Raw genomic sequence first — 25,072 nt, forward strand, 5'->3', positions numbered from 1 at the left:
TCTAAATGTTCCTTGCTAAGAAGGACTTAGCCTACATTTTACACCAGACTGGATGGCACCAGACATTTTCAAATAATCATTTAATGGTGGCTCGCCTTTAGAGAACTATAATAAGATCACTTGCTTCTAATACTAATTCTAATTTTCATATTATTAATGGTACCAGTACTGTAAATGCTCCAGAATGAAGCACTGACAGTCTCAGTGTTCGCACTGGCTACAACAAATGCAGGTGAAATCAGATAACAGTATAACAATGATTAATCTTTTAGAGGGTAGACTCCCAGCAATCATTATCCCATGAGGACCCAGAGGTCCCATTTCCAGTGCCAGGAAAGATGTTACATCACTTTAGACTCTTATGACAGATGAAGTAATTTCAATACACCCCACATACAAATGCTGCTGAAATTTAAGAGTGTCTCTCTCTACATTCCTCCAAACAATTTTCAAACAGCAGCATTAAATTAGATCCTACACCATGCTTACCTTTCTTCCATTTCAGATGGGATTTTATTTCAGGCTTGCAAGACCCTTTGGTAGCAAAAAAAAATTTGCATTTGCATAAAACTATTGTGATTCCCTTGTCAGTGCAAATATTTTAAATTTATTTGGGGAAATTGTTTTGAATTAGAATGCCAATATTAAGCTCATCGCTGCATAAACTGTTTTTCTAGAAAATTTGCCAAGGGTTTTCCTACTTCCTGCTTAAATTCAAAATAGAGATTTCTGAGTCGGGAACAAGTGAAGACTACAGGGATGGATGGAAAATGGTAACATTACAAAGCACAAAATATGCTTCTCCTTCCACAAGGCATAAAGCATGATAATCTGGAGGTGGAAGCAGAAAAAGGAGAGTGCTGACTCTAGCGATTAAGAAGAATTTTATTCACCATCACGTGACTTGATGGAAAGAGAACTACATCCAAGAAGCTTTATTGGACTTTAAGGAATTGTAATGGGTTTTCTGTTAAATGCAGATTGGCACTCTAGCATATGTCCTTATACTTCACTCTTCAAGACAAATGCTGTGACAAAAAATCAAGATGTTCTTTAGATTACCTGTAGATATATAATTTAATTGATTTTTAGCTTTGTCATGTACAAATTTTGTTGCTATTTTCCTTCTGATACACTGAGACTGCAGTGTACCATTCTTAGGGGAGGAAGCAACTCATTAATGCCAGCTCAGTTTTCTGAATGAGCATAACTTGCATTTCGGGAGATGGCTATTTGTGTGAACTACAAGCAATAATGAAAACCCCTCTAACAATGGCTCAAGAACTCAAAATATAGCTGCTACTGAAATGGGAAAGACTCTTGAAAGAAGAGATTTTTCCATAGGAGAGAGCCTTATAACATTCTGAAGCAGTGTTTTATTTCGCTTCCTCAGAGATTTTATTAAATATATAATTCTTCATTATGTGACAGTGGGGACTATTTCTCAAGGCTATGGTTCTCAACTTCATTTGTGTGCTACTGTGACAGATGGTACATGGCATACTCAACGAGGTATGTGGTATACATAACAGAGTAACTTGAAGAAGGCAAACAACATACAAGACAAGCTGGAAGTACACTGCTTCTTGCAAGCTATGGCAAATTATCTAACTTCCAGGTTGTGGATGGATTCGATACAGATTTAGTGTGCTGGTAATTCAATTATTTATAATTTTTTTTGTGCTGTGCAAAAAAAAAAAAAAACAAAACAAAAAAAACCCAAAACTGGGGAGGTGAATAGAAAAATCTTCACCATTCAACAAAATAAACTTTTGTTCCTTCATTAATGCAGGTGTCTAATCCTGGTGTGGCACATTTCTACAGAAGAAGGGAGTTTTCTATCAGTGTCGACCTGTCTGAAGGGGTACTGAATGAGTGACACGTGAGTTTTTAGCTCTCTTCCTCAGGGCAGCTGAGAGATTGGCTGATCAGAAAAATCTCTGTTCATGTTATGACTGTGACTGCTGCAGGCTCATGAATCATTTGACTGTGCTGTAACAGAAATAGCAGAAATGGATCAGAGAATAGTTTGTGTTGGAAGGGACCTTAAGGATCCTTTTGTTCCAACACCCCTACCATGGTTGCTCAAAGTTCTATCCAACTAAACCAGGTTTCTCAGAGTCCCATCCAACCTGGCCTTGAACAGGGATGGGGAATCCACTAATTGTCTGGGAAACCTGTTTTAGCGCCTCACCACCCTCACAGGGAAGATTTCTTCCTGATACCTAATCTAAATCTACCCTCAGCCAGAAGGCTGAGGACATGTGAGTGACAATTATTCATTTATTTTGAACTTGGGGGTGGAAACATACTTTGACATTTTTGTGGTCCTTTTTTTCTTTACCAAGTGGTGTTAGTCCTTGTTTAGGAGAACCTGAGAGAAAAGTTAAACGCTCCTCATTCAAATCCATGTTAAATTCATGAAATTTGCAAGGCACAGAAGAAAAAATGTGGTTATGGTTCTGTGTAGTTTTTGTTCTTAAACCTGAGTCAAACAAGCAGTGCACGTTACTGCTATAGAGCTGTTTCTAAAAAATGCCTTTCTGAGCCTTTAAGGAAAATTGGTTACTAGTGAATAAGCCACTTAAGGATCAATAAAAGCCTCATGTCTTTCAGAACCACACTCACTACTAATTCTGTTTTCTTCTCCTCTGGCAAGCAATTTTATTTTCCTTTAGTTTGCAGACACAGCCTCTAATGCTGAGATTAATGCGCTGGCACGATTCAGAACCAATTTCATTGTTTGCATAGCAGCATGCAGACAGGTATCCCAAGAGCTTCAGCCTCGTGGACACTCCACAGAAGCCCATCATCAATGCCTGAAAGTTTGTTTGAAATCACTAAGCTTCCACCGTTAATTGCTGCTTTCTAACACTACTGGGGAATCTTGCCTATTCAAGCGCACTCTTTAATCCAGCTCTACAGGAAAAATGCATTAACCTTCATGGCCTAAACCTGCCCTCGGCCCAGGGAGGACCGACAAATTGTTTACTCAAGGCAAGCTAGCATAAATTTTTTAATAAATTCTATTTTGTTCCAAGGAAGTTCACAATTCATCTATGATCACTATGATGAGACACTATCAGAAAACAAAACTGCTCTTTATTTCTTGTCATTGCTGCTATGTTTATTGGCATTTTTTTGGATGGCAAAATTAAGTGCAGACATTTTTGCTGGCTAAGTTAAGTGGTTTCTGAAATTATCTTCAAGTTCTTGACAAATAAGTATATTTAACTTACTATTTTTCCATATGCATGCTTGTCCAAATACACACAAATACAAGTATATCTTTGAACAGGAAAAAATTAAAAGCCAAAAAAGAGATTAGTGACACAATACTTATCAAAAACATATGACACTATCCTATTTGAAGTATTATAGAATATTGTATTATCTCATGTGTAAAAATGTAAATATTAAAATAGGCATTTAATTTTTAATTCAAATCCCTCTGTTTATGACTGCATGTATGCTACAGTATTAGATGTCTTTTCCCATTTGCAGCCTGGTGGAACATTTCCAGGAAGCATAACACTGGAATAAATCAACCAGCTCGGGACTGATGAGTTGTTGATGGAGAAAGCACATGGTCAAACCCTGATGAGCTCCAGATCACGTGCTAGCACAAGTACGTGGAAAATTACGGTCAGGTGCTGCCAAGGAACAGCTCTAAGTTTTGACAGAGAGGCCAATGGCTTCAGGGTAAGACCAACTGAAAAGATAAGGAAGGACTGTTCTTTTATATTTCTATATACTCTCAACTCATGTGTTCTATTGCAACATACATACGATTTTAAATATCAAATCTGTTTTTAGGGAAGTCTCATGGAAATAGCTGAAGTCAGTTTTGCTCCTTTTCCCTACACAATGGCAAAGAATGGAAAATGACTTGGTGAGAACTGCACAGTAGAAAAGAAAAGCTAATTCTGAAGACAATGCCTGAGGCACCCACCAAGAGCTCCAGAGCAGCCACGCAGCACCCGCCAGGCTGGCTGTGCTGCCATTACTCACCCGCAGAGCTTTGATCTGCAGCGTGCCCTGGTCCTGTATGGATGTGCGAGCGTCCCGGCCCAGGAAGGTGAACCCTTCCTTGAGCCAGCTGATGACAGGGAGGGGGTCGCCGGTGGCCTTGCACTTGAGCAGAGCTGTGCCATCCACTGCCAGGGTCTGGTTGACGGGGCCCTGGAGGATGATGGGCGGAGGCCGATCTGTCAAGACTGAAACAGTGGCACAGGCATTGGCATCCACACCTTTAACCATCCCCTGCTGCTGCTGTGAGCCCTGTTCCACTACACAGGGTAAGTTTTAAGAAGCTGCTTGAAGACAGCATCTAAGAAGCTAAAAATATTATTTTTGGAGGAGCCACAGATAGAGGTTATCACTTAGCTGGCATATTTGAAAAGCGTTTCAGAAGGAGTTTTATTTCACCACTGCAAGATAGCATGCAGATAGAAAAATATCTGTTAGCAAAGATCATCAGGTTCATTTGGTTAACATAGGATGAAAATTAAGACCTTGATTCAGAGAACTGAAATACATCACTCTTTTCTTCCAGTTTGGGAAAGCACTTAAAACATACCTTTGATGTCACATCAAAATGTGTTTAACTACTTACCTAATTTATAGTCTAAAAGAGAAAATCTGTTGAGTCAAAAGTGAAACACTACAGCTATTCTACCCTGGGTACCAACCACGTCCTCCATTCCTACTCTATTTGCAAGTTTTCACCAGCAAAAATATCTAACAATTATGCAAGACATTTTCATAATCTGAGGGATCTAAAGGATGACGCCCCTCTTTCCAGCAGAGAAAAACTCAATCACACCATTTAACAGCTTACTTATCAAATCATTTCATCACCTTTTAAAGCCATGAACTCCCATTTTTTCCCTGATAATTTACATCTACATGCTTGCAATACTGAATAAAGGACCCTGCAATCAGCTGGAGAGTGAGTGCATGGCTGTGTATAAGCTTCATTCTACAACCAGTGGAATATCTTGAAGATGAGGTAAAATGCTCATGTTCATTTTTCATGAAAGATCATTTTATCCCAAATAATTGTGTTGTTGAACCTTTTCTCTGAGCCATCTGTTAAGCAACAAAATATAACCTTTGTTTCTGAAGAATGTGTTTATACAAACAATGTGGAATACTTGAATATACACCAGCCCAGGACTGCCACAAAAAAATCAGTATAACAGAATTGAGAATTATTTTTCCTTTTAATGTACTTTTGTGTATTTAACAGCCATACTGCTGCTTTTCTAAATTTTGAACAACTGAATAATTGTGTGTAGCAGGCAGGATTAACTTCTAAACAGGTGCAAGTTAGCCTGGCTCTGCTGATGTCAATTAGGTTTGAATCATTTCTTCTAGCTGAGAATCTGTTTATTATAGTCCATACACAACACCTGACCAACAATGAAGTGAAAACAAATTATTATGAAGCAATATGTTGTATTTGAGCTCTTTGAGATGCAAACCTCTGGAATCTTCAACAGATCCAATGTGTTTTCATCATGCTATTTAATAAATAAAACATATCAGGCATATGTTAGCGGCACATTTTATGCCTAAAATAATTGTTTCTGAAATTGTAATGCTGCAAAAATACTACCTAACATTTTTTTGTTAACAAGATTCACAAAGATCAGAATTATTAATATTGTAAGAATCACACCTTGGAAGTGTGAGCTCATCACATTCATTGAAACTGAAAACAGAAAGCTAATACATGTTTTGAACTCAAAAGAGAAAGCCAATGCAGATTATTTCTTAACACCAGAATGTGAAAGCTATTTTGGAAATTCTGGAATATCACCCACTGAATTTAAGAGATAGGACAGGAAACACGATATAACAAGAAAAATGTAATGCAGTTTCACCTTGACAGAAAATGTTTAATCTCATTAAGGTTCCTTATGACTACATATTCCAGCCATTTGGTGGAATAAAAATTTATCTCAGCTCACACATACTATCAGGGTAGCTGCAGCATGAGTATATTCCAATTAAAACTTAGCTGTGCAAGTTATCCCTTGGATTGAACGTAAACCAGTAAATCCCAGCATTCTAGGTAGCTAAAAATTAAGGAAGAACAACTATTTAAGTTGCTAGCTATTCTACTGCAGTTATTTGCTTCATCTAAGTGTCTTTCTTATGTGTAGCAATGTTGCTATTTTTAAAACCTACTGCATTACAGATATTGTTCTTTGGCATATAATTAGATTTTTTAACAGCCGAAATGAGGAGCTCATAATCCTTTAAATAGCTCTGATCAATAGTATAATTGAAAGCCTCCTGGCCAGAAGGAATCTTCATTTTCAAGGGTGTTATGGGTGAAAGACCACTACAGGTTTCCATGACACTAAGGCTAAAGGTTAAATGAACACTTAAGAGTTTCCACTGATCTGTGAAAGGCTGTATTGTCTTCAGAACTATGACTTGTAAATCTTCTTCAAAACATGTGTGTGCTTGCATTCCTGCTACTTAGGTCTTCATTAGTAAGGATCCAAAACTTGATTAGAGTTTAAAATTATTTTTATATATATATATAACCAAAAAATGGTGTGGGGATTGTTGGTTACTTTTAAAACATTTTAATAACTTTTAATTTACATAGTTTTCTCCTAGCTGGAAACTACTACATCTGTTCCACAAAAACATTTTTGTGTGCCTACAAACATATTTGCATGGTAAAACAGAAGTTGATTTCAAAATAACTTTAATTTTAAAAATGGTTTTGAAACTGTTTGCCCAATACCCATATATCTGCATATTCTGGTAACTGAAAAATTAACAGATTCCTTTTGTGTTAAAATTCATCTTAATTTTTTAAGAGATTGTAGGAAAAGAAGAAATTGTATTTGTTCATGAACAGTTTATTCACCACAAATGAAGTCTGGATCAACTGAAACCATATTTAAACTTGGGGAATATGTGGTCAAATTACAATAGCAATTAAAATAAGGGAAAGACAAAATGAAGTCTTTACTTTGGAACTTCCAAAATCAACATTTCAAAAAATTTTCCTGGTGAAATAATGGGTAAAATCAGACATAAGTAAGGAAATTCACATGATGAAAAATCATGATAAGACAGGATACTCTCTGAAAGGTGGAAAAACAGAGACCAATCCCTCATCTGTTTTGTTGTTTTTGGTTTTTTTTTCCTCAGAAGAGCTTCACAGGAAACTGTGAAGTTTTTCTGAGTTCCTCCTGTTTGAAATTGTCTCACTTGCTATAAAATATGTAATATACTTTGGATGAAGGCTGAGTGTCGTGGTGGTCAGATTTGTAGACAAATAAACTGTAAAAACATTTATTAATCAATTTTAATAATTACTGAGGTGAAATTAAGATCTCCAAAATATTCTGTGCATGGTTGACAAGTGCCAAAACAATATGAATTGGAAACTATTCCTTTTCTGCTGAGCATAACCAGAGACAGAAGCACTTGGTTTACTTGTATGATCTGTCATTTTAAGATTGTGAACTGCATGTTCATTTCTTGGGTTTAAAAGCACTGCGAAGATTCTTCAACTTCTACAATGATTTTGCTTTTCCAGATGTGCGTTACACAGTGAATTACATGATAGCCTTTCAAGAAAATACAAGATTTGAATTTCAAATACGCTGAAGGCTCTTAGCACAGTCCATAATCAGCAAAATTATCACTCAACTCAGCACATTTCATCACAGCTAGTAATCTCTTCTCATGTGAACACTTGAGTTAAAAATATTTCCAGTAAAGACTTGTAAGTGCAAAAATGTAACAACTGAAACACTGCTATATATGGTATAATTAAGCACTTGTTTTTCTGCACATGACATGTTTTCATTCTGTATTGGGACTTCAATTGGATCTAAATTACTCTGGATCAAACAAAAATGTGTTCAAAATGAAAAAGATGGCTCGCCACTATTATTAAATCATTAACCAAACAGAAAAATTCTGGGCTAGGAAGTAAAACTGAAATCACCAGCCAAAAACTAGAACACTAATGCTTATAGCTAGCACGCACAGCGTTTATCTTTTATTATATTCTTAAAACTATTAAATTAGATTTCCCTACTGATAAAAGTCATTAGCTCCCATAACTTCTGCTCAGCATCAACCAAAACAGATTATTTCGACATTTATGGTTAACTTCCTAACTAAAAGCAATTAAAAAAAAATATCTGTGATCTAATGGTACAATTATTCACATAATCTCAGCTCCACAATGTTGTTTTGGCACTTTTTTCTGACCTCACCTGCCCTTTGACTCCAGGATGAAGTGGTATTTCTATAAAGCAATCTTGTATTATTTCATAATGATCATGCTGACAGTGGGTTCTGGAAAGCATTTGAGGAAAGCAGGCTCTGCAGTCCTTGAGCAGCAGTGCCACCAGCTAATGCTCTCTTGAGCTATGTGGAATGCACACTTGCCTTTAATCAGAATTAACTGGAGATGAGCTTTCATTTCAGCCAGGATACTTTCCCTCGGCTTGCTAAACAAACTAATGAAAAATCCGAAGAGATCAATTAGGATTTATTTTTTTTCCCCAGACAAGGAATAGATAAAGGTGGGCCAAAGCCCTTGGCTGTCAAAAGGAAGATTTTCTCATCACTAGCATCCTTGAACCTGATTTGATCCACTCAGCGCCTGTTGCTGTAAATCTGTGCAGCATCAGCAGGTGTGACCATTTAACAGCTCAATGTCCTCCCAGCCAATGTTTGTGCATTCTATTTATTCCAATCACAGTCATGGCCCTGAATCAGGCAGCACTATGGACAGATATTAAAAAATATTGCCTTTCCTTTCCTTTTAAATGACCTTTTAATCTACATTTAAATTTGAATTGAATGAAAATGCATCATTTTGTCATAGAGCATGAGAGAAAGGACTTAGAGAGATTGCAGAGCAAAGCCAAGTGTTTAGTCTCAGAAAAGCAATGTGCTTGAAGAGATGCAAGGATAAAGCAGAAATTATTTCCCCTTGTCATAAAAATATAGGCAGCTTTTGGAAAACAAAGAAAAGGCATCAAATTAATGCTCAAACCTCTATAACACGAGCCTGAACCTCTCTACCTGTCACTTGTGATGAATATGCTCTTGTGAAAAGGCAGATTATTCAAAATTAGACATCTTTTCAAACTTTCATGGTGCAGGCAGGTCTCTAAGGGAGCAGTAAAAGTAGACCTCTGCATATAACAACAGTTTTAATGGCAAAAATTCATCAAAGTCTGTCAGGAGATATTTAATGTGTCAGTTAAGATAAGGAATAATGATGCTGGGGAATGCCACTGTCCCTGAGTATAAGAGGGATTCTCTTGTTTTCTTCACTAACATTAAAGGATGCAAACTGCCTTCTATCCACAGTAGGATGAAGAGGGATATCAACAGGATTCCTGATACAAGAGAAGGATTTATGTTTGTTGATAGGAAGCCTCAAGGCACATTGAATTTCAAATAAAAAAATTTGAAATGGAAAGCATCAAGACAGACCATGTGATTATTTTCCTTTCCTGAAAACTCTTCTGTACCTATAGATTTTAATTACTATTTTCACACCTACCCCTACTGAGGCATTCTTACAACACAGGTAGGTGCCTTATTCACAGAGGTTCTAGGCATTCTAAACCTACAGTACTCCACCACCTTCAGAGCAACTGTGTTGATTTAATTGAGCTAAGGACACATCCCCTACTTGTCTAAGATAGGACTGAAGACTGATGGGAATGAAGATACATTTTTTGCATCCCAGTTCACTGCTTTAATCACAAACTTATTTGTTCTCCATGATTTTTTTTTTTTTTTTGGCAATCCTATCTTAGCTCTAGCAAACCAAGCAGCTTCATTTCTCACCAAACCTATTCTAAGCTAGTTTTCCCCTTTTTTTCCACTGTTAACAAACCTCCAGAAAGCAAGCAAGAGGCAAACTAGATTTTGATACCTTTTTTACTCCACAAACAAATACAGAGATATTTTCTCACTTTATTTTCTATAGAAAATTGTCCATTTGCTTGTATGATTTATGTGATCTCATATACCTTTATTTACACTGCTTTTAAAGTACTTTTGACAGGAAAAGAAAAAATAGGAATTTCTAACAGCTCACCATCAGTAACCTCCAGCTGAGCCTTTGCTAAAATGCTTCCAGCAACCGTCAGTGCTTGACAAATGTAGTAGCCTGCATCAGACCTCTGGATGTTGGTAATGGTGAGGTCCCCGGTTGGTGACACGGAGTATCTGCTGTTGGGCTGCAGAGGCTGGTTTGGGAAGAGTAGGTTCTGCAAAGACAATTCATCTCACATCAATTCAAAGCACAAAAGCACCCCTTTTCCTTCAGCTACAGAGACAATGGTTTTTCCTTAAAAGTACTATAAATAATCGAGGAGAAAAAAGTAAGTGCGGTTCTGACTTTATGAACACATAGAGCTGCTTTCCCTGCCTTGGGCAACTCACAGTCTAAATTAGAAACAGCCTTTTGACAGCTCACAGTGCTATGTTCTGACTGGGGTGTAGGCGAGGAGACATTTTCCAACAATCACACTCGAGCGATTTATATTTGTGACACATTCATCTTCATTCTGAACGCAATTGTAATAATATACTGGGCTATCAAACCAGAAGGACATAACACTACAGCAAACACTAGAAAACTAGCATTGAATCCTGGGCACTTAGAGCAGAGCACTGTTGTTTGGCTGTGAAAATGTTCTGAGAAAAGAAGAAAGTAAGTGCATGGCACGTAAGTAAAACTGGGAGGAAGACAGGAGCATGTCAAAGCGGGAGAAGCTGGCAGAGCATGAGACTTTAAAGGAGAAGTAAAAGGAAATTAAAACTCTGATAAACCAGGGGAGAAATGCAGCACAGAGCCTGGAGGGTGAAGAGAAGGGGTATTAATCTGATGTGGAAACCATCAGAGAGAAAAAAAATAATTTCATGTAGGATAAGATATCAGTTAGCACAAAACAGGGAGATTAGTTTTTGCCTTTGGGCTGGATTGGAGAAGAGAGAGACGTCAATAATAATAACTGGAATGGCTCTAGTAGTCATTGCATATGATGAGGGACTGAATGAATCAATACTACAGACCCAAAAAGGTCTTAGTGGTGAGAGCTGTATTTTCAAGGAAAAAGTTATACCCTCTGGCACAGCTCTTGTGAATAAATAAGAACAGGAAAAGGAAGGCAATGTGAAGAGAGAGGTCAGCAGCATTGCCCAGTGAGATGGAAAGGAGAACAGCTTAAACAATAATTAAACAGCAGTAATTCCAGTAAAATAGGGTCTGGATTTTATATCAACTCAACAAGACTCTATGAAAAATACAGTTGTTTGCATCAGGAATACTCCAAAACAGTGTTACCATGCTGTGATAAGTTTTCCGTCATTACTGCAGCTCTGTCCAGCTCTGCTGTGCTTTCTAATGATGACTCCCTAATAACTTTTAAGCTTGTCTGTAATGACTAAAAAGAAAAATCTAAAAGTGCAGAGAAAGGTATTAAATTAATTTTTCTGCAGATCCATTTCTTCTGAAACAGCCCTTGATGGTGTATAAAAATTACTTGGAACTGATAAGCAACAAACTCCTTAAGAAACAAGTAAGAATTCAAATAAGAAACAAATTCTATTTTTAAGTGAAACTCGTGCCTTTATCTCTATGGTTTTGGCAGCAAAAGGAAAGAGATATGCTGTAAATAAAATCCAACATGCTAAGTATCCTTATAATTGTATTAACCTACTGGGTTACTCATCACACTAGGCTTTTCTTTTACTGCCTTTCAATAGCAATGTTTAAGAAATTTATAACAGAAAATTTTTCCTCAAAAATCAATATACACCTAGTAAACATGTCAGATAATAGCAGAAAAAGAGTGTTAAAATTCTGAAACAATTACAGGTTATGGGACTAAGTAAGTGGGTCTCAAATAATTGCCCTGTTTTCTGAACCACCCTGAAACTTTCAGAATAACTTTGCCTGGCACAAGATACCTACTGGATGAGGGTATTATGAGAACTTAAGTAAATATTATGAGAAAGAGGAGAAATTTGACATGGCTGATCTTGACTTCACTTATCACTCATTATGTTAAGTATAAAAAGAAGCTGAATGTAAAAGACAGTGCAAGGATTAAGCTCCTAGAGAAAAAAGGAGTCCAGAACCCTCTTTATTGCTTCATTAGAAAGAAGAATCAATCCTTGTTTTTATCTTCAGTATGTGCTTCTCTGTTCTGAAAGGTACCATGTCCCAGTGAATATTCCACACATGGGGAAGAGTTCACCAGTCTCATAACTCCTCCCTTCAAGGACCAGATAACTATGAGCTATAAATGGCCCTAAACTACAGTACCACTCCTTTTAAAACACTTTTCACAATTTCACTGGTTTCAATTAGCTGTGGGGCTGCTCATCTGGGCACAAAGGTGGCATGCTGGGTTGAAAACAGAGGGACCAGAGCCATCCCTGATACAGTACCACTGAATTTATCTCAAGGAAGAATTTAATCCACACAGTCTAAAGGTTACACTTGCCCTGCCCTCGCACATATCATTGACGAGCGGCTGTTGGTCTTTGGGGAAAAGGCTACCAAGCACAAAGGACCAGCTGTTTATACACAAGCTGGCACAAAAAATTACTCAGGAGGGAAAAGCACCCCTCCCTTCCAGCTGGTTGAGCTCAAAAATGCAGGATTGAGAAACAGATTCACAACCAAAGATGCCCTACAATAACTGGAGTGGGATAACATGACTACATAACATTACTTTGAACACTGCAAGTGGTGCTGCATACAGTTCCCCTAAAAGCAGAAACAGCATTGTAGAGACAAGCAACAATTTATAGCTGGGAGGCAAAGGTGAAAAGTCCTGTAATTTGGCAAAAATTCCACTCTCTGCTGCTATGATGATATACACTATGTGGAAACTCACTCTGTGGCATCTCACTGCAAAATCTGGCAAGCTATACATTGAGATGGCAACCAAACCTTCAGTGATGATCAATTAAGATTAACATGAGAATGCTGTAAACCACATTGAGCCATGTTTCAAGGTTTGATTATAAACCATGCAAGTATCAATTTTTATGTTGCATTTATTTGCCAAAAAAGACTATTCTAACCCTCGGGGATCTGATTCTCAATATGGTAATTAATTTTCCAGGTTTGTAATTAAGCAGCTTCAACATAGTACAATCAGGAGGTAATAACTTTCAATTAAAGACACAAGATGCATTTTCACCTTAAAATGTTTTTACCCTTGAAGTGATACCAATGGAAGAGGATAAAATAGAGTATTAACACTTTTCAATTACGCTAAATGACTTTAATCCTGAAAATGATGTCCTACTTTAATTAGAAGCTCTTCTCTTTATTACAGCATGATGGATGTCCACTTTATTAGATTCAAGTGTGACACTATAAGCTCACTTTACATAAACATTACCATGTTATTAAAATGCTCTACAAGGAAGGGGTTTGAAATGTTTGCTAGCACATCAGTACTTCCTACTTGAATTTCAATATGCTATTCTACCTTCCCCTTGGAAAAATTGTCACCTTAGTGAGACTCACAATACTGTGTTTTCCCAGGATGTTATCCTTGGAGGCTAGATCTAAATTTCTCTAAATATTACACTGAGACATACACACTGAAGGTTAAGCTTGCACTCAGACAATAAAATAATCACACCCATAAAGTAATCTTGTGTCTTTGTAAGCCACCAAGACAGCGGAGCACAGAATGCTGTCAGCCTGGTCCTGGCATTCTGGACCAGTTTTCTGATCTCCTGAGAAGGTGAAGCAGAAGCAGGTGGGGCAGAGCAGGAGATCTGTGGTCCAGCTCTTATTACATGTTTTACCTGAGCTGGTACACACAATGCCTCCAGTAAAGAAATGTTGTGGCATCACATTCAAATAACTAAGCTACAGAAGTTAGTATGGGCTGATGGCAGCACCAATTGCTGCTCCACAAATGTTGCCTTCAAAGATGATTGGGTAAATATTTCCAAAGTCAGATCTGGAAATTTCTTGAGACAATTTTACTGAAGAAAATATCTGTGTGCTCCAAACCTGTATCTGTATGCCCTATGAGAAAACACCAATGCAAATCAGCTTGCTGGATACATTCTGCTTGATCATGTCTAGACAGGTTGTGAACTGTAATTACTGGCTCTGATTAGTTCAAAATTGAGTCATACCTTTTTTTATCTACTGTGCCTGTCTCATCCACCTGTTTGTTGGGGGCTTCAGAACAAAAAGGTCTTATACACACTGTTTCTTTCTACTCATCTATACAGTGCCTAGCACAGGTTTCAACAACTGAAATGGCCTTTGTGTTCTTCAAAATATTAAGAAAAAAAAAGTGACACAAATTTCAGTTGAGAATAATGGTGGCTTAAAAAGACAAATTTCTGTGCAAGATGAAAACTGTGAAAGATAATGTAAATAATTTTCCTCAAAATTTAACAATCTAACTATTTAGAAAGACTTGAAAGACTTACAGGCTGCTTGCAACTTACCTGACTTCCTTCTTTTTGCCAGAAAACAGCTGGCTGGGGATTTCCTTTAGTTTCACAAGGAAAAGTCACAGTTCGACCCTGGGCTACAATCTGGTCTCGTGGTCTCACCACAAACTGTGGGGGAGCTACAAGGTAAGAAAAACCATGGTGTAAATTTAGGATATTTTGCAAGGGAGAGAAAGGGACTATTGAAGGAAAAAGACAACATTATGGAGATTTGTTTTATGTCAGAGGACATGACACCAGAAACATTCATTAGTATAGACAGAATTAATATATAAACAGAAACAACAACAGCGACAAAGAGAGCAGCAATATATGTATGTGACATCCCCAGTTATAAAAAAGAAAATTAACAAAGGAAAGTAACATTACAACCATACATGCTAGAGTCAATTCTGATGACATTAAATGCTAAAGAGCATGAGTCAGGCATCTATATTGCTGACTCTAGATGTATTCTACCTTTGCTCTGGAAAGGTATCAGCACCTTCAGATCCTCTCACACTTAACAGAGCTATCGTGTATTGCAAGATACAAATTAGGATAAACAGACTGCCTTTCTCAATCTGTCCCTCTGGACTTTTTAAAATGATTGAGAAAGGAGAGAAAGGTCTGGATGACAGCAAAAGAACCCAAGTTCAAGAGCTCCCTCACTCTGCTTAGAAGCGGTGTGGAAAAGAATGGTGAGAGGACAAGGACTTGCTGTAAAAAGAATGGTTGCTAAAAGAACACAAATTTGGTAATCCCAGGTAAATCCAGGTTTCAGCTAGTTTAAAGAGCAGAGAGAAGCAAAAGTTGAGCGGTTGATGGGAAGAGATGAGTGGTGAGTAAGAAGGAATAGGTATTTCAGGAGGTAAGGAAGACACAAGGTAAAGAAAAAAGGAGACTGGAGTTGAAACAAGAAAGAAGAAGCAGGCCTGGCTATGTTTTCAAGTAGTTAGCAGTAACAGCGTTCAGTCATAGGGGAAGCACCAGGAAGCACAGTCAGAAGTGAGCAATTTCTAAAAGAGGGGCATAGTTTGACTTCTCTGTAGGGTAATGGTGGAGAATAGAAAGTCAGTGCTTGGGTATGTTAAGGTAGAGAACAGGTGCTAATGAGTAGAAGAAAGAGAGTGAGGAAGAAGTGTAAGAGGATTTGAGATAAAAAACTTGAAATCAGTAACTATGTTAAGCATGATGTAGAAGAAAAGCCAATGATTTTTCTATGAAGAACATGCAAACCCTCAACACTTGGTTCATCACTGGAATTCGCTGAAAAGGGGATTTGTACTCTTTTGCGTATTTTTAAAATGCAAGCAACATCTCCAAATATTCTTATCAAAGGACTCGCTAACTTTTGGGGCAGGCTAAAGAAGGTAAAAAGAAGTAAAAATGAAACTCAAACCGCTCACCCCACCCTTGTTTCCTTCTATTCCACTACTGGTTTTGTAGGTGTACAGAGGGATGGTTTAGGAACACTAAGCTTTCAGGTAAACAGAATTTAAGTGTTTTAGAAAACCGTTATTTTCAGCATTATAATTGCAAACTATTTAATTAGGCACGAAGAGCAATCAAGATCCAGCTTCCGATTACACCTGCTGACAGCACAGACACAAACCTGCTAACTGCATAAAATGTGAGCAGACCTGATCCTCTTGAAACACAATTTGCAGCTACCTCATGAGGTACTTCCCAAGGCTTTACAGATCAGCAGGAGTCTAAAGAGCATCACTTGAGTAGTGGGGGCACTCTTAAAACAAGAGCTGTAAAGCACTTAATAAACATTAATCAGTTTAGAAGGTAGAGGGTATTTTCTTCAGCCTCGGCTCCTCAAGAGAGGTTTGGGCCTTTCTGGAGAGAAATGTCCACCTCTTCCTCCACCTTGCGAGGTGTTAATTTTATGAACAGGCAGGACTAAGGGTGAGGTGCCCTCTTCTGCCTGTTTACAGGCACGTGTTTTGAGGTTTCTATAAGGTGGTGCTAAACATACTCTAGGAACTGAGCTCATGCTATACCACTCCTCAAGTGCTGAGCTGCAGCGAGTTACTTGGGCTTCCCTCCCCTTGTTTCACCCAGCATATCCACGTACAACCCCCACAGGTGCCAGGAAATGGCAGTGCAGTAATCTGTGCAGTGCCCGGGTGGCCCCAAGACCACAATCTTCCTATGGTGCCTAAAAACCTGGTGTCAGGAGACCATCCCACAGATCTATCCCAAGCAGGATGGATGGCTAAATTTACTTCCTAGGCTTGCTTGGTGCCCTGGAGGGTGCACAGACAGTGCTCTCAGACAGCTCAACAAAAGCAAGAAAGCTGTGGCATTTCCATGAGCGGGTCCTTCAAATCACGTAACTGAGGAAATGCAAGGTAGGCAAGGTTAAGGGTTCATCTGAAACCCTCGCTGACACACAGGTCTCTACTGTAAATCAGTCATTCAGAGCATTAAACAGATATAACACAACTGAATTTTTCACTGTAGCAATCCCTCCAAGGATCAAATTAAGGTAATTTGGTAGTCAAGGAACAATGAGAAATACACACCCTGGTTTCTGCCTAGTTTCCAGTTCTTGACCTGTCCCTAATTTTCAACATCTCTCACTTTCCTAAGAGCAGAAAAAATTCCACTTTGTTTGTGATTTTTCGTCCCCCAGTAAGAAAAGGAACATAAATCTCTAGCTCTGACACAGACTGAATGTTGCTCTATTCTCTCCCTGCCACTCACCAAGTCCTCTCCACCATTTGACCATGAGTAGGTATTTGGTCTCACAGTTACTAGATCAGGCTTTCTAAAGACTCCAGCAAGCAATCATGTATAGTTATACAACAATAGCTTTTCTAGCTTTGCTCTACAGCCTCAATTACTAGAAATTCACTATAAAAATAAATGAATCAGAGCTTTTACTCACATTAAATTGAGCACAAAACCAGTTTCTTCAGCCAAGCTATTTAGCACCACAATTTTAAAGGACATGGAAAACAAAATTTTTGAAAAATAAAACTTTTCATTCATTTAAAAAAAATATTCAAAGATGGAGTTATATAATGAAGGAAATCTTCATTTTGTCAGCGTTTGTTGTCCTATTCAGCTATAGCTGTTTACAGACAGCCTCTGATAAAAATAGAATTGTTTACAGCATTTAAACAATGTTTTCACAGCATCAGTTTTATCTGTCAATTTCTAGTTGAACTTGAAAACTGAAAGTAACAGTCAATAATTGCAGGAGCACTTCTTGGTCAAGTGTAACTACCCAAACACTGTGACTGCCATTATCCTCAGAGAATGCAGCATGACCCTGCTTAGAGACAGCAAGGCTTCTTTGATAGAACAAGCACTTGGGTTCTTCAATTTTCTTAAAAGAGAGCTCATTATGTTCACATATGGATGCTGTTTATAAAGACAGACAAATATTATTGCTTCCACTCTGCAGAAGGGTTAAGTGAGATCATGACTTGCTCAAAACCCGGCTTCAGTGGAACATTGGGCAAAATTTATTCAAGCCATTATTGTTCTCAAAGTAGGTGAATTTCTAAAGCATTCTGAAAATGTACAGTTAGAGAAGTAACAGCAGGCTTGATATGCTTCAGCTGTTAAAGTTATGCAGTACTCTAATGCTTAATTCAAGCTAAGCATTAAGATCATTAAAAGGATCTGTTGAAAAAACATATGAAGCAGCAAACTGAGTGTTGTGCCTATCAGACTATTACATTTTGCAATTTCAAAGCAAAAAAAGATTGTAAGAAGCAGAGTGGAAAACCTCTTGCTTAACTGACATCTGAAAATCAAAGACGGTGACTCTGAAATGAAATATATTGCTTGGATTCCAGCAGACTAGCCAAAAATATGAGGAAAAAAAGAACAATTAAGGTCCAATATACTTCTATTGAAACAACTTTTTTTTTTTTTGAGAAATCTAAATAGTACACAGTAAATTAGATGTGATTTTTGGCAAATTATGCTTTGATACTGCATTCAGCAAGCGCTGGCTTCAATCAATGTCACACTAGAGCTCTGTTATGCTAATAGATGATATGGAAATCAGATGGCTGAACATGAATAGAAAGCACAGGCCATGTACGAGGGGGCTTTGAGATGAGGGGATGGGGGGACCCTAAGGTTAATCACATCATGTTCAGAACAGTTTTTACAGCACAGAACAATATTCAACTGCAGGAATTAAAATGGAGATAGAAAAGCATGATCACTAGTGAGCATTAGTTATGTTGTTCAAAATGGGAAGAGTGAATTCTGTTGCACTCTTCTAGGGTGTTGGTGGTTTATGCATGACTGAATGGATCTCTTAGATTGTTAATAAATATATATGAAGTTAGCCCCAGCTCCAGTGTTAAAGAGCTTTAAAAAAATAGCCAATAAAAAAAAAAAAAGCTGCACATAATTTCAAAGGGATTTCTCAGCTCTACTCCAATCTTAATAGTTAGCAGGTTAGCAAAATCTCTAATCTGATAGGATGGATTTCATTTCTTCTTAGTATTGTTGCCGAATACTAAAGGTTACACTGAGTCAACAGGAGCTGATAAAAGAAGCAAACAGGACCTGATGAAGAGAAGCTTGACTGAGACAGAGTTCACCCCTTGTAGGTGAACTCTGGTCATCTGATAAGAAATGTGGCAGAAGATTCAGAAGGGGAGAGGAAATTTAATACATAAAAATGTGAATTCATAGCAAAAAAGTACATTGATTCCACATCAAGTACTAGCAATATTTTTTCCCAATGACAGCTTTCTCAGCTGATCCTGTGAAATTGACATAGAATTCAATGACCCTACAGGAATTTCATTATCATAACTTGCTCACAGTACCTTCCCCAGACCAGATGCCCTCGGCTTCACAGATTATATTGGTGATTTTAATTAAAAATAGATATTGTAGCAGGTTTTTTTACAACATTTCTACTGCAGCAGACAGGATCAATGAATTAAGGAAAATTTTATGAAGTTCAATAAGGCCAAGTGCTGGGTCCTGTACTTGAGTCACAACAACAACCCCAGGCAGTGCCACGGGCTTAGGGAAGAGCGGCTGGAAATCTTCCCATCGTGAAAGGACCTGGGGGTGCTGGTTGACAGTGACTGAACATGAGCCAGCAGTGCCCAGGTGGCCAAGAAGGCCAATGGCACCTGGCCTGTATCAGCCATGCTGTGGCAGCAGGACCAGGACAGTGACTGTGCCCTGTGCTGCGAGCTGCTGAGGACACACCTTGACTCCTGTGCTCAGATTTGGGCTCCTCAGTGCAAGAAGAACATTGAAGTGCTGGAGGATGTCCAGAGAAAGGCAACGGAACTGGGGAAGGGTCTGGAGCACAAGTCTGATGAGGGGAGTGAAGGTGCTCAGCCTGGAGTAAAGGAGGCTTGGAAGAGACCTTAGTGTTCTCTGCAGCTCCCTGACAGGAGGGTGTAGCCAGGTGGGAGCTGACCTCTTCCCCCAGGTAACAAGCCTAGAGGAAATTATGTCCAGTCATGCTAGAGGACGTTTAGACTGGGTTTTAGGAAACATTTCTTCACCAAAAAGACTGTCAAGCACTGGAGCAGACTGTCCAAGGAGATGGTGGAATCACTGTCCCTGGAAGTATTTAAAAGATCTTAAAGGTCTTTACAAACCAATTCTATGATTCTACCAGGGGATACGAGAATTTATTCAAACCTTAGTAAAGCTGGTAGAAATTCTCCTATTGGCTTATGTGGACTTTGGATCAAATCCATTGAAAAAAAAAAAAAGTATTACAGGAAATGAGTGACAGCAACAAATTTCAAGGGCTTAAATTACAGATTTGACAACCTTTAATTACACCTAATTTCAGTTGATAGTGAACTGCACATGAAATTCATCATGGAGATTACTTAGGCAAGCTAAAGTGGTAAAGATGAGGGCTTCATTTTAAATTGGAATTGTTTATCATTCATCAATATATTTCTATGACTGCTTCAAAGTAGGCAAGGGGAAAGGTGCTGACTTGTAAATATTTTAAGCAAAATTCAGATAACGATACGAGAAAAGGCCCTGAGAAACAAGTAGAAACACACTGGTAAAATAGCACGATTCTGTAAGTCAGTTCTGCTTCCAGAAGGGAAGAGACAGCAGGCAAACCTAAGATTTCCACCTACAGTCTTTTTCAGCACTGTACATCTGCAGAAATCAATTAATTTCATCTGAACAATCAAGGCTACACCTGGTAAAATACCCACTAGCTCTGTCTGGAGCTAAGACAGTGTTGCCTTCCCCAGACTGCTTTTTGGACTTTGGAATACCCATCAAATCCTCTTTTGCAAAGACTTGGAGCTAGTATCTCAGTGCTCCTCTCAAATCCTTATTGCAGTGACAATATTCATGTGGCATCCTCAGCTGCCTTTGAATCACATGGATACTTTAAGAGATCAAACTCAATTCCACTCTTACAAGGACAAATCAGGACTTGCCTCTAAGACATTTACACAGAGGAAAGGAGAAGCCTGCAGAGCTCCATGTAAAGTAATAGTATTTTCAAAAGGGAGGTAACCCTTGACACCATCTATGGAATAGAACTACTTATCTGTAGGATTGCTTTGCTGGTTCCTGATACCAGCTCAGATGACAATTGAAGGCAGTACAGGAACTCTTTAAATAAATTAAAAAAAAGGCAAAACCAACAACAACAACAAAAACAAAACAAAACAAAACAAAAAAACACCCACAAAGCATCCTCTACCTTTCTGTGCAATTGGAGAAATTTGTCTGGCAGATATTGGAATTTTAGATGATTTTTGTGATACACACACAAAATAACACTGTAAGATCCTATTTATGCACCTTGTAACACTTTTCAGCATGAGCTGCCAAGAAGTGCCGATAACAAAAGCCTAGAAATTTTGAAAGATCTTTTGCAAGGCTACTAATGCTGATGGAGTAAATAGAGGAAAGCAAAATAGGTGCAGCCTCAAACTCCAGAAACTTGTGTTGATTCAGCAGTTCTTCCCTCAAAAGTTGAGATCTTCTAAAGGGGTACTGAAAGTGATGTGTGGTTGTTAGGACACAAAGTTATTAGTGCATTATTAGCTGTGACTAATGATAAATCAAGGGTGTAGCCTCTGACACAGGAGCAATTACAGAAGATGGAGAGGATGAAGGCTTAGGCCTATTACTAATTCAGATCTTTCTTATCAGGGATAAACTAATGGAAGCTAAGGATAATAATTCTCTTTAAAGAGAAAAGACATCTCAATCTTATGGTGTGCTCCAATGATTAGGTGTGCTCACACACGGGGAAGGCAGTAACATTTTGGCACTTGAGTTACAACTGAGCTACCTGGAAAATGAGTTTCCCCTCTTATTCTGCCATTCCCTAGGATGTATGAATGCAGTAACCTTTGGAAAAGAAAATGCATAAATCTCATCTGGTAGACGATTTTGTTTTGTTTTTGTGGGTTTTTTTTATGTCCTCTTGCTTGTCCATTTAGAATGTTCTCTGTCCTTCATTTCTTCTTCAGGCAAATAGTTCTGCCACAGAAATGAACAATGGGTAGGTTATGGGGATAACGATTTATGAGGCACTTCACTATACCCATTATATTATTTAAAAATTACATGTGTGGAGGGGGTAAAGCAGATGCTTGGTTTAGAGCCTTCTGGAAAGCAGCTTCCCATAACCTAGGGAAGCAAGGATAATCCATAGTTTAGATACCACCATTAACATTGACGTTGCTTCAAAATTAGTTCTCACTCATCCTGAAACAACAGGTCAAACACACAAAAGCAGAAGCACACGACACAGGTAGGGAGAACTTTAGGCAGGCTGAACTAAAGGAAATGCTGGGGAAGAAGAATCAGGGCAAGAGGTACAGAGAAGGGGGAATTATTACCAGGACCAGTTCCCCTAAAAGTGTCCTTCACACTGCTGTTTTCTCATGGAAACTGAGAAACTACTTTTATTTTAGTTTGTTGCTGTTTTCGGAGGAACCACGTGTAGAGACAACATTGTGAAAAGAACACACTTTGATAATCTGAGAATGCTAAACCATCTTTCATAGTAATTGTTCTAATTTTCAATTTAAATTCAGGTCCTGAATTTCACATATAGCAACATTTTTATCCTTCAGTTGCTCTGACCCATTGAAGCAGATAATCTCTTAAAGCACAGAATCATAAGCATTTTTTTCATTCTTTGTAAGAGGTGAAAGAAGTCTAGAGAATCAATAAATAAAAACTGCAAACTGTCCTAAATATTTTGACACACAGAATCTCTCTTTTATCCCTGGATGACCCAAAAGAATGAAGTGGGATAAATCTGCATGGTGGAAAAAAGATTGGTTCTCCATTCTTCCCTAGGACCAAGGTAAATAAAAAAATATACCCTGAGAATAATTATTTTTTAAAAAATTCAAGCCTGCCTCCTACACAGACAAAAACAAAGGCATTTACTTTCCACTCCCCCATCTCATTTTCCAGTGCTCTGACTTCAGGAGCAGTAGTTTTCCTGGGCTCCTCCTCCTCCTCTTTGCTTTACAGTGCATTTAAATATTTAATTATCAGTCTTAATTTCATGCCAGCATTAGACTGTAGCCTGTTCTCATTTAGTCATACATCCCTATTTTATTATACCTTGTCCAATCACCTCTTTTAAGCAGCCCTGGAATTTTGCAGATGCTGCTAAAAAACACAATCTAGAAAGTTTTGCATTTAGTTTGATGCACATAAAGAAAGGGAGCACTGGTTCTGTCTGCTCAATAACTTCTGTTACTCAGGACTTTCTCTACTTTAAACAGTGCTTTGCAATTTTTTGCTTTTTCCCAAGTGCCTGAGATTCAGGATATACCTTTTGCTCAGATCACATAGAAAATATGTGCTCTTCTAAAATCTTAATACTTTAGCCTGCTTGGTTATGTAAACTGTACCCTTAGGGAATGGCTTGTCCTGCTCTTCCCTACTGTGAGTTTACCAAACAAAACAAATTATGCCAACAAAAAGATGTGTAATATGACTTGATTCCTTTTTTTCAGGGGACATAGCAGGATGGCAATATGTTTAAAAATGGAAAGCACAAGCCCTTGCTGATACAGTAGGATTTCATCAAGTAATGAGGATGATCTGGTTAGCTCTTTCAAAAAGACATGAATTCACATGCTGAAGAGAACTAAGGAGTTGATGAGAAGGGTAAAGAGCCCAGACAGGATCAGAGGCTACATCTATAGTGAGAAAGGTGACAAATTCCTGGTTTGTTTACCCTTGAGAACAAATAAGGCGGAGAGGAGACACTCTGCTCAATTTGGGACACTGCTAAACAAAGAGAGAAAAATAAGAGAGGAAGAAAAATGACTATTTACTCTGAGTGACAGTGTTAACATTCAAGGAATAGGGCACACAGTATTTTGTTGCTGAGTAACACTGAGATCACATCCAAGCTGTAAATTGGCTGGCAGCAAGAGAGCAAAGGAAGTAAAGGGAAAAGTTAACAGATTAATGTATTGATTTCCATGTTCCTCTTGAAGGAAAGGTAACCAATTACTCCTTTTACTGAAAGGAAGGAAAAAGCTTGGGGAGAGCAACACATCACCAGACTTTTTTTAACACACTAATCTTCAAAGACTGACAGATATACTCAGAAGCCCATGAAATAGGAAAACAATTCCCACTGATTTGAGCATGCTTTGAGAAATGTTGAAAGTTAAAACATAAAAGTTATGCATTAAACTTCTTAAAACTTCCCCAAGCTAGAGCTCAGCAATTAAAAAAAAAAAAATAAAATAATGGGGCTTCTGATCACTTCCTGTACTATAGTGACTAAACTTAAGGCAAAGTAGACATGCTAAGGACTTCAAGATTTTTAGAGTGGCATTTATAGGCTATGAAAAATCATAACAAATCAGCTTTATATCTTAATCTCTTACTGTTATAAAAAGCAATCTGAATTTCATTCTACCTTTTACCTTTAAATCTGAAGGATTTGCTGACTTTTTTAAAAATAATGATGTCTTACTCTTTCATTCAACAAGTCCAAAGTGCCTAATGTCCACTGTTGTCCTTACTCTCTCCTGAAAATTTCAGTAAGTGATACCAAACAGGCAAGATAGCACATTTTGATATAAATTTGAGATTTTTGCCACTGAAAGATGGCATCGTAGCACCAAGCATGATCTCATCTCTCCCATCACACACCAATCCACATTACTGATATTTATAAATCCTCAGTGTTTCAAGTGAATATTAATGTTAATGAACTTAATAAAAATAAAAGCATTTATTATATACAGACTTTCCCTGCAAGACTCAGAATTAAGAATAAGGAGAATTCTTTCTCACTTATCAATCTGAGCAATGTAACAAAACCTAATAAAACTTTCTATAAAATGCAGCCCTTTCTATTGTTTTTCATGCTGCATCACTCTCAACAGACCATTAAGTTATGCCAGACTGATTTATGTCATGAAAACTTCCCAGTACAGATTGATATGCATCATACAGTCACATTGCACTTAAATGCCAATAAATGCATTCAATTAGCAGGAGATTTGGAAAATTCACGGCAAGTATCTTAGCTGTCTATCTCTTCAACATCATGACAGGAAAGTTCAGTTTTTGTATTTGCTCTGTCTTTAGTCCC

The 25,072-nt window shown here is 38.0% G+C and overlaps 1 protein-coding gene across 1 annotated transcript in view; it reads right to left on the bottom strand.

Moving 5' to 3' along the window:
- ROBO2 (roundabout guidance receptor 2) overlaps positions 1 to 25,072 on the bottom strand; it is a 389,500-nt gene that overhangs the window by 84,008 nt on the left and 280,420 nt on the right. The window contains exons 6-8 of the mRNA XM_062515337.1: positions 14,506 to 14,630; positions 10,106 to 10,277; positions 4,012 to 4,217 (exon numbers count right to left, since the gene is read on the bottom strand). Coding sequence (XP_062371321.1) covers positions 4,012 to 4,217; positions 10,106 to 10,277; positions 14,506 to 14,630 — 503 coding nt within the window. The remainder of the gene's footprint in view (positions 1 to 4,011; positions 4,218 to 10,105; positions 10,278 to 14,505; positions 14,631 to 25,072) is intronic.

This window comes from Cinclus cinclus, chromosome 2, assembly GCF_963662255.1.
Source record: "Cinclus cinclus chromosome 2, bCinCin1.1, whole genome shotgun sequence".
In the NCBI taxonomy this organism is placed as follows: Eukaryota; Metazoa; Chordata; class Aves; order Passeriformes; family Cinclidae; genus Cinclus; species Cinclus cinclus.